The sequence below is a fragment of the Octopus bimaculoides genome, chromosome 17 (genome assembly GCF_001194135.2).
Source record: "Octopus bimaculoides isolate UCB-OBI-ISO-001 chromosome 17, ASM119413v2, whole genome shotgun sequence".
Lineage (NCBI taxonomy): Eukaryota > Metazoa > Mollusca > Cephalopoda > Octopoda > Octopodidae > Octopus > Octopus bimaculoides.
The window spans coordinates 35,629,099-35,639,566 of NC_068997.1; the positions used below are offsets into that span (position 1 = coordinate 35,629,099).

Consider the following 10,468-nt stretch of genomic DNA (forward strand, 5'->3'; position numbering starts at 1 on the left):
TGTGGGCTCGAACTATGCAAGAAGTAAAAAAATTTTTTTGACTAAAACAACCAGGACCGTAAGTAAGGCATGTGTAAAATTTGAATGATATTGGTTGTGTAGTTCTCGAGTTTTAGGAAATCACACAGACACACACACACACACACACATTCTCATTTATATATATATATAGATTTTTATATATATATAGATTTTTATATATATATAGGTGGCATTTTCCATGCTGCCTTCCAACATATAGGTTTTCTATCTATTTTAGATAGATAGAACTACTCCGAAATGTTAACATCTCACAGTCTAGGTAGGTGGCACTGCAAGTTGATTTAGGTGTATATACACCATTTGTCAACAAGCGAGATATATTCTCCTTGACAAAATGCAGTGAGTAGCTCATTCCCCAGTTTGAACTTGCATCAAGCATATTTGCACTGATAATAACGTTGCAATTTCACTTATCACTGCTTAGTGTTCCCCCTCTGTAACTAGTATTATTATCATCTAAAATAGATAGAAAACCTATATGTTGGAAGGCAGCATGGAAAATGCCATCGAACAATGCCTCATGAAAAAATATTTTATATTGCTAAATCTTGGTTATTTTATAAAATATTATTATTCATCAAAACTCTAAGAAGATGTGAACCTATGCCAACATAATGATAAGGACAATGGTGTAGGTGACAGCAGCAACAGCAGAAGTGGTGGCAAAAAACAGTTGTAAAAGTAAGCATTAAATAAAATTAAATCAACACTAGTCCTCTTTCATGCCCTCACTGCCATGCTGACTATCACTGCTTCCCCCTTTCCCCATGTTTTATTCTCAGGTTTTTCACCAGTCACTGCAATCCCCACTCCTTACTTTTGCTTTCTTGGTAATACCTGACCACGTATATTACAACCTTCATACCTCTCTCTTCTTTACTCTACCATCACATCTATACTCTGATACTTGTTACTTGTGAGTACACCCTCACACTTCACCATTTCTCTCCTGCTCTCTCTTACACTTTTGCTGTTTCATACTCTCTCTTTCTCTCTCTCTCTTTTTCCCTTTCTCTTCCTTCTGGCTGGGTAGCCATGTATCTCCTCTACAGCAGCACGCCTGTTTCTGTCCTCATTCTTGATCACTCTCTCTCTCCTTCTCTTGCTCTTCCCTCTGGCTGGATAACCAAGTATCTCCTTTACATCAGCACACCTGTTTCAGTTCTATTTTTTGTACCTCTCCCCGCTCTCTCTCTCTCCCATGCATATTATGGAATTCCTGATGTATATCCAGTAGCAGGAGCATTTCTACTGTATGATGATATTTGGTAGCCAATAACTATGGACAAGCTTTGCATCGTATACTACAAAGTTTTTAACTAAATCTTTTTTCATTATATATATGTGTGTGTGTGTGTGTGTGTGTGTATATATATTTAATGGATAATAATAGGACAGATTTTAAGCTAGCTCCTGTGAAGGGCACTTCATTGGGCCTTGAGACCAATAATGACACTTCATGCATTGAGTACATACTAAATTTTATTAAACTTGACCAATATTTTTCAAGTAATGAACTATTTTCATCAAAACAGTGATATAATATGTCAACTTGGAACTTATTGCAAAGCTTCATTATAAACAACATTTTTTGCCTTCACATTCGGTGGGTCAGTACAATTTTTTTCTGTCTAACCTCTTTCCTTCTCTCTCTCTCTTTCTGTTGATTGTTTTCACCATCACCAGTACCACCACAACTACTTTACACACACACTATTCAGACATCTAATGACACCACCATCAACATCTTTGACTTTGCTTCCTTCCCCTCCATTACTATCACCACTGTCTTTCACATCGCCTACTATCACTGTTACGCTTGATGATGGCAACGGCGGTGACGACGACAACCACCACCGCCTTAGTCTCTATCACAACTACAGCTCATACTATTACTATCACCCCATTACCATCTCAACTGTGAATCTACTACTGCCCTCACCATCTCTATGCCTACTATTACTCTCACTCCAGCAAGAGCAGTAGAAGAAGTGTCCTTAAATAGTGAGCGAGGGGGTCAAAGTGTGACACACTGACACACAGAAAATCGTTTTGGCATTTATTATTATAGATATAATCCAAATAAGAAGACAAAAAAATCTTTTAACACATCATTACAATTGTTTCTGTCCCAACTCTGCTTGCAATCCCAGTTTATATAAAAATTTGAAGCGAAAATTTACATAATGTTTGCAGTTTTATGCCCATACATTGTATCTTCAGATATTGTTTTTTGCTTATAACAAAAAGTTAATAGAAGCATGGTTAGGTGGTTAGGGGATGAATAATTAGTATATAGATCAAAGAAGAAGAAGAAACATATATATATGTTTCACAATTTTTGATTCTATAAATTTTCCTCTGATTTTGATTTCATCATCATCATCGTTTAATGACTGTTTTCCATGCTGGCATGGGTTGGACAGTTTGACTGGAGCAGGCCAGCTGGGGAGCTGTCCAGACTCCAATTGTCTGTTGTGGCATGTTTTCTATGGCTGAATACCCTTTCTAATGCCACCTACTTTACAGAGTGTGCTGGGTGCTTTTTACATGCCACCAGCACTGGTGTGTTTATGCAGCACCAGCATGGGTGCATTTCATGTGGAACCAGCACCTGTAAAGGACAAGCTTGTATATATGGATGACAGCGATTTTACTTAGCTTGATGCATCTTCTCAAGTACAGCAAATCGCTATGACACTCAGTCCCTTGTCATTTCCTCATTGAAGCTCAGCGTTTGAAGATCCTTTCTTACCACTTCATTCCATGTCTTCTTGGGTCTACTACTTCCACAAGTTTCCTCCACAATTAGAGCTCAGCACTTCCTTATGCAGTTGTCCTCCATACACATCACATAGCAAACCAGCAGTCTTTCTTTTGTACACAACATCTGATACTTCTTATATCTAGTTTTCCTCTTAAATCATTTACACACTGTTATGTGTGCACACTGATATTACATTTTGTTTTTATATTTCTTACATACAAGTTTCTTTTTCTTTCTCCTTACTTCTACCTGCCAAGTTCAAAATATGGTCACCCTCGCGTAGCAACTGTATTACAATGTATTAAACATACTTGCTACAGTAATTCATCAACATATTGAATGGTGGGGAACTATTAAAATAATACCAGTAATGAAAAGTACTTAAATAACAGTTAAAAAAATAGGTATTAAAAATTAATACTGTTAAGTAGCAAGAGAAGAAATTACTCACAAATCAAATTTATGTGCTTTGGCAGCATGCCCACCAGTAGCTTCCACAGTTGTGACAGTTAGATTATACTTGAAGTTTAATAGCCTTGACAAGTGACCAAGACCAGCACCAACATCCACTACTTTGTCACATTTAATGATGTGGCACAAGTCACCTATGACCTGAAACATGAAAATAAATTCAGTGTTATTAAAATCAAAACATAAAAATGGTTCAATTTTCAGATATATGATATTTTTGTGAAAAGCTCTATGGAATTCAGTTACGTTTGTTATATAAAGTAACTAGCATGGTCTTCAACTGACAACATGTCTCATAAGTAATTTATAAAAAAAAGCCATTGTTTGTTCATAAAGCCAAAGGAGTGTTTCTTGCAGAAAGAATACTTGGCTTCAACTGAATTAATGATTTTTGATTGAAGAGCATTGTTACAAAATTAACAGAATAGTTTTTACAAGATAAATATATAACTCAGAAATTTTCTGAGATCTTTTCTGTTGCTGTCACAGTTTTCAATTCTTTTAATTTTGTTCCAAGTGTTTTCTAATTTGGTGTACTAATGTAGTTTTGCATGCTAATTATGAAAATGAAATTCATTTTTGCATTAAGTTAATAAATAAAAAGTAAATAGCTTTTAAAGTTTGCAAATTTTGGATAATTTTATCCAACTGAAAGCCACAAATATATTAGTGTCTGTCTCCATAGTAACAAGCCAAAGTATAGTTTGCTTAAAACTCCAACCACATGTATTGTCTTTACCTACACATTTTCTTTAGCAAGTGTCTATTTTCTAAATGTTTGTATACCTCATTTTTGATATTTTCACTCGTGATTTTTTCAGAAATGAATGGATGTTTTCCCAAACCATGTCAACCTTAATAGAAATGATTACAGCCAACTTGTTTAACTTTTTGAATATGATGGAGAAGCTGAAAATTAAGGAGGATGCAGTTTCTTATTTACCCCTAAAAGAAAATTATGTACACAAAGACATCATATGAAGAACATGATGCTTCACAGGAAAATTTACTAGCAGTACTCCTGAAAAGGATGCAACAAGTGTATGCCTGTCAGAAAAGATACATGGTTGGAAGGTGGCACCATCCTCTTGGGACTGAACTGCTTTTTTAACTTTACTCATGGGTCAAGTTATTGACTTCAGTCTGATACTGTGTTGAAAAACTGGGGATGAGCCAATGCACAGCTGTTGATTACAACAGCTATGTTTATGAAATATGTGTGGAGAACCTGTTCTGCAACCCAGTTCAGACAGGCAGTCCTGGGAAGATTGTTGAGATAGATACAAAGTCTTCTCAAGATGTAAATACAATCAAGGAAGAGTGCTTGCTACTTGAGCAGTTAGTCTTCAGAGGAGTGTGCCATGAGCCCAAATATGTTTTTCTTTATGTGGTACCATATTGGAATCATGACACATTAGAGGAATCCATACATCAGTCAGTTCTTTCAAGAATCACAATTTTCAGTGACTTGTGGAAGGTCTGTATAAAGTGAGGGAATATATGATGCTATGCTGTGGAACCCACAGTTCTATGGTTGACTCATATCTCTGCAAGTTTATGGGGTGCAGGAGATACAAAAAATTGTAATATGTTCAAGAAGAAACTCTTAGAGTGTATCTCAAACTTTCATTCTTGAATTTTCACAAGAAAAAATATATTGTTTACATGAATTGAACTACAGTTTGGTTTGTTTGTAATCTACCATACAGTTTGTATTCTTGTAATTTTCTGCAAAAAGAAAAAAAAAATTCATTGAGGATTTTTCTTTATATATCGTTTACATGACTGTTTTAACATTTCACATGAATTTTCCGTAGTCTCTGTATAAGTTCTATAATCGTGCGAGCCTTCTATCTGGACTTTAGCTCTATACACGATACCCTTTTCTAGACATCTCCCTTCCAACGGACAGGAGGTTCGATCTTTGCAATTGCAGCTTTTTGTAAACGAGTCGGCATTATGTTTTTTGGCAATTATCTTATTGTTGTGCTGGTTGATCAAAGAGGCGAAGTTTTTGCAGCAAGAATAGCTGATCTTAAGTGTTCTTCTATTGAATATTCTGTAAAACTTATGATCAGGTTGAAAGTGCCTAGAGACTAATTTTTAAAATTCCTTACCTATATTAGTTTTTACGACCATATTGAAAGCTGGGTTGAACCACAAAACTTTCCTAGTCTTAGTTCTACGTGCTGCTAGCATTAGACTGGGTGTACTGGATGTAGAACTAGGACTAGTTCGCACGATTATAGAACTTATACAGGGGCTACGGAAAATTCATTTAAAACCAGGCTTTATTCGCACAAAAATTCTTTTAGATACTCCGAAAATAGGACAAAGACTAGCCTGGCAAAATATGTCTGGCAATTAAAAGAATACGAAGCCCGACCTTTCAACGTGACATGGAGGATTTTAGGCAGAGCATCACCTTACAGATACGGTGCCCATAAAAAACCATTTAAATGTGAGTTGTTTGTTGGAAAAGTGGCATATCTTATTCCAGGATAAGAATGCTCTGAACCAAAGATGTGAACTTTTAAATTCATGTAGGCATGCGTCTAAATTTAAAATGTCGGCAAGTAACATACCATAAGGGTAGTATATATATTTTTTTAATAATGTTTGACACCTTGTAACCATTGTGCAATCTTACTATTGGATTGGTACCACATTATAAATGATTTATTTAGCATTGCAAGAATATTGTATAGATCCCTATGCCATTTTAAGAAAACCTTCGACTGTTATATGCATAGTTTTTCTTTTTTCTTGTTTTACTTTATTCTATTCTATTTGTATTTATTTTAAAACACTTTGTAAACAGATTTAACCATTTTTATGGACGGTTCGATATATGGAATTCTATTATGCATGTATTTTTGCCCAATTTTAACTGTTATACACCCAGCAATTTCTTAAAAAGTTGTCTACATATATATGCTGAGACCTAAAAGTTTTTTTTTTATGTGGATGTCTGTATTGTAACAATGCTTACGTATTCGTATGTGTGTGTCTATGCTTTCGTATAGAGCCTAGGTTTACACTTGTGCACATACAATTATGATTTTGTGTGTGTGTGTTTTTGTGTATGCATAGGTAAGAGTGTATGCTTATATTTATTTACACATACATGCTTTTATTCGCGTGTGTGCATCTATGTTATATATGGGATTGTGTGCTCAGGTTTACGCTCACACATACTTGAATGTGTGCATATGCATGTATACAGTTATGTTTGTGAGTATTTGCGCACATATCCCCATGTATATCTGTATACGTGATGCTAATGTACATTTTTGTATACACATATATACGCAATCCAATCTTGTGTACGTTCGTTATATATGCTACACTCACTTCTTGCTTGCTTTCCTCCTTTCTCTCTTTCTTTGTCTATTTCTTTCTTCCTTTCCTTCCTCACGATAACTACACTTTTTCTCTTTCTATATTAGTAACATTATTATCGATATGTTACCCTTCCCCCTCTACTTCATAGATTAAGATACAATTTTTGTTACCAACGCGTAATTTTCGTGCGCGAGCTTCACTACGTGTATATGTGTATGTGTATACATGTATATTCGTGCATGTATTTGTATCTTGCAAATATATACCTATATATGTAGATTGTCTGTACGTATGCATCTGTGTATTTTGATGTATATATATATGTTGTAGATAGTCTAGTATGCGTTTATACTGTCATAATTTTATCTTTAATGCAGCGTATATTTTATTTTATTTGATTTTAATGTTAATTCAAATATAATTAATTATTTACAATATGTATTTTGAGCCCATTTTTCTATTTATGGTTTACTTCAATTTTTTAAAAAATAGGATGAATCTATATTAAATTCATTTGTTTTGTTCATTGCACACCCATGACCGTTATTTGAAATGACCAATGTGTTTCAAATTTTATATTAATTTTGATTGCATTGTCATTCCTTTCCCATTTCTAACAAAACTGTCGATGCCAGTGCTGCCTGACTGGCTCCCATGCTGGCAGCACATCAAAAGCACCATTCAAGTGTGGTTGTTGCCAGTGCTGCCTGACTGGCTCCTGTGCTGGTGGTACATAAAAAGCATCCACTACACTCTCAGAGTGGTTGGAAGGGCATCCAGCTGTAGAAACCTTACCAGATTAGATTAGAGCCTGGTGTAGCCTCCCAGCTTACTAGTCTTCAGTCAAACCATCCAACCCATGCCAGTATGGAAAGCAGATGTTAAACGATGATGATGATGATATGTATATATATGAATACATATATATGCATGTATATGACAATGCAACTGAAACAATTGTTGGATTTTTAAGGTGTGATCTGAAATAAAGATATGAATTTCTTCGTACATATTATTGGTTGCCACATATATATAGTTTATTGGTTAGATACAAGTGTTCTCAATACAGAATACACTTCAAAGTGTTCAAGAGATTTTGAACCTGAGATAGTAGATGAATAAATGTAATGACAAGCAAGTTGGGCAAGTTGATTTACACAGAATATTAAATATAAATGATATTAGGGGTTAAATGGGTAGAGTTTTTACCTGGGCATCGTTTCTCATTCAAACTGCTCTAGCCTTTAGATGTCATCCTGGTTGTATGTGGCTAGACATTATCCCGATGGAAGAACACCTTTTGTCTTGAAATCAAAGATGGTCATATTTCTTCGAGCACTGATTTAAACCACTCAAGCTGCTTGCAGTAGATCACAATTGTTATTGTTTGGCTTGGGTTTAAAAGTTCAAAGTAGACTAAACCTTTCGCATCCTACCACACAGATAACAACACCTTATGTGGGTGAAGACTTTTTTTTAGCCTGGAGTGCCAGTGTTTCTCCTTTCCCTACCCACTGTTTTTGGTGCTTGACATTTTTATAGAGAACCCATTTCTCCTCACCAGTCACTATTTGGTCCACAAAAAGTTCATTTGTGAAACATGACCGCAAAGAAGAGCACACATTCACTCTCTGCATGCAATTAGACTTGGAAAGTTTGTGAGGAACTCATTGACCCAATTTGCTGACTTTTCTGATGGCATGCAGGTGTCAATGATTGATTGAATGACTACATCCAAGCTTTTCTGCTAGTTCCTCAACAGTTACAAGGGATTTTGTTCCACCATGGTTTGTAGGACATGCTTGTCAAGTTCTACATATCTTCCAGGATGTGGACTATGGATCATCTTCTAGTCTGTAGTTTCCAGCTTGGAATTTCTGGAACCACCATTGACACTGGCTTATGCTTATTGTCCGATTCCTATATACTGCATTAATATTTCTTGCACTTTCCTTTGTGTTGTTGCCTTTATTGAACTCATAAAGCAAAATATGTCAAATATGCTTCCTTCACTTCCATTGCAGCTTTGAAAAAATAACAGTTAAAATCGAACTGCACTCATCAAAACTTGCACTAAGAATAAGAGAAAGGTAAAATTACTACCTGCTTTTATAGCAAGTTGATGCAGGTAGTTTATTGCATCCCCCTCCGACTTTTAGTTCATGCAATTGAAAAAAATCACATTATTTGTAATGCAAATGATCTTATGGTTTACAATACCAACTTCAGGAAACCTGCCTGTCACCTAGTCACCTACCGTTCCGGCAGACACACTAGCCAAATCGACTACATCCTCGCTAGAAATAGGGAAAGAGGGCGGCTTATAAATGCCAAAACCTTCCCTGACGAAGAATGTACCCCTCAACACAGGTTAGTAGTTAGCGACTTCGGGATCAAGGCAAAATGGGTGCCTAGAGGTAGACCGGCTTGGAGGAGAAGGGTTTCGAAGCTTAAAGATCTTGCAAATGGACAGAGATTTAGAGACATATTACTCAAAGCATCTGAGGAAATAGAAGAGGATATAGCATCATACAACGGGGAAGACAACTGGAGGTTTCTACAGGACAACCTGCTGAGAGCCATCGATCAGACATGTGGCTGGTGTAAAGTTCCCTCCCAACCCAAAGTAACGTGGTGGTGGAACAATGTGGTTGACAGGGCTATTAGACAAAAGAAACACGCTTGGAAGAACGGAGGTAGCAGGGAATAGTATCAGACTGCCAGAAGGGAAGCTAGGAGACAGGTTTACTTGGCCAGAGGGAAAGCAGATAAGAAAAAATTTGCCAATGTTCTGCGCCGTGAGGACCAAAGACTTGAAGTATTTCATGTTGCAAGACAGTGTGTGAGAGAGAATCGTGATGCCGTGGGAGAGAAATGTATTTGCATAGATGATGGTACGCTTGCACTAAACAAGGCTGCAAAGAAAGAGGTTTGGAGACGCCACTATGAAAGATTGCTTAATAAAGAGAATGAATGGGAGAAAGAGAGTCTGCTGAATGTCAACCCAACAGAAGGACCAGCTATCCAAATTGACAGTACCATGGTAGATAAAGCGATTAAAAGTATGAAGACAAGGAAAGTCCCCGGCCCATCAGGAATCATTGCAGAGATGCTCAAAATATCTGGCAGTGTCGGCTATAGCCTTGTCACCCGTATTGTTAACCAGGTGATACACGAAGGTGTCATACCCAATGACTAGTGTAGCAGCATCATAGTCAACTGCTACAAAGGTAAAAGTGATGCTTTAGATACAAATAATTACAGAGGTATCAAGTTGTTAGATCAGTTAATGAAAGTCACGGAGAGGGTTATAGCCCAACTAATTAGGGAGTGAGTCAGTTTAGATGAGATGCAGTTTGAGTTCGTGCCAGGAAAAAGCACCACTGACGCTATATTTCTGGTAAGACAGCTGTAGGAGAAATACCTAGCAAAAGATAAACCTCTGTACCTGGCTTTTGCTGACATGGAGAAAGCCTTTGACAGGGCCCCCTGATCCTTTATCTGGTGGTCAATGAGGAAAATAAGGATAGAAGAATGGTTAGTGAGAGCTGTGCGAGCCATGTACAGAGACACTGTCAGTAAGGTAAGGGTTGGCAATGAATACAGTGAAGAATTCCGGGTGGAGGTAGGGGTCCACCAAGGTTCTGTCCTCAGCCCCCTCCTATTTATCATAGTCCTCCAGGTGATAACAGAGGAATTCAAGACAGGTTGCCCCTGGGATCTCCTCTATGCTGATGACCTTGCACTAATTGCTGAGTCACTAGAGGAGAAGTTTCAGGTGTGGAAGCACAGACTAGAATTGAAGGGCCTTAGAGTCAGCCTAGCTAAAACCAAAGTCCTAAT

The 10,468-nt window shown here is 36.9% G+C and overlaps 1 protein-coding gene across 7 annotated transcripts in view; it reads right to left on the minus strand.

Moving 5' to 3' along the window:
* LOC106879509 (methyltransferase-like protein 25B) overlaps nt 1–10,468 on the minus strand; it is a 140,030-nt gene that overhangs the window by 37,508 nt on the left and 92,054 nt on the right. For all 7 annotated transcript variants that reach the window (XR_008265833.1, XM_052974174.1, XM_052974169.1 and 4 more), the window contains one exon: nt 3,261–3,421. Coding sequence is in view for 6 of the 7 variants with exons in the window: in XM_052974174.1 (XP_052830134.1) it covers nt 3,261–3,421 (161 nt within the window). In the remaining variant the exon portion in view is untranslated. The remainder of the gene's footprint in view (nt 1–3,260; nt 3,422–10,468) is intronic.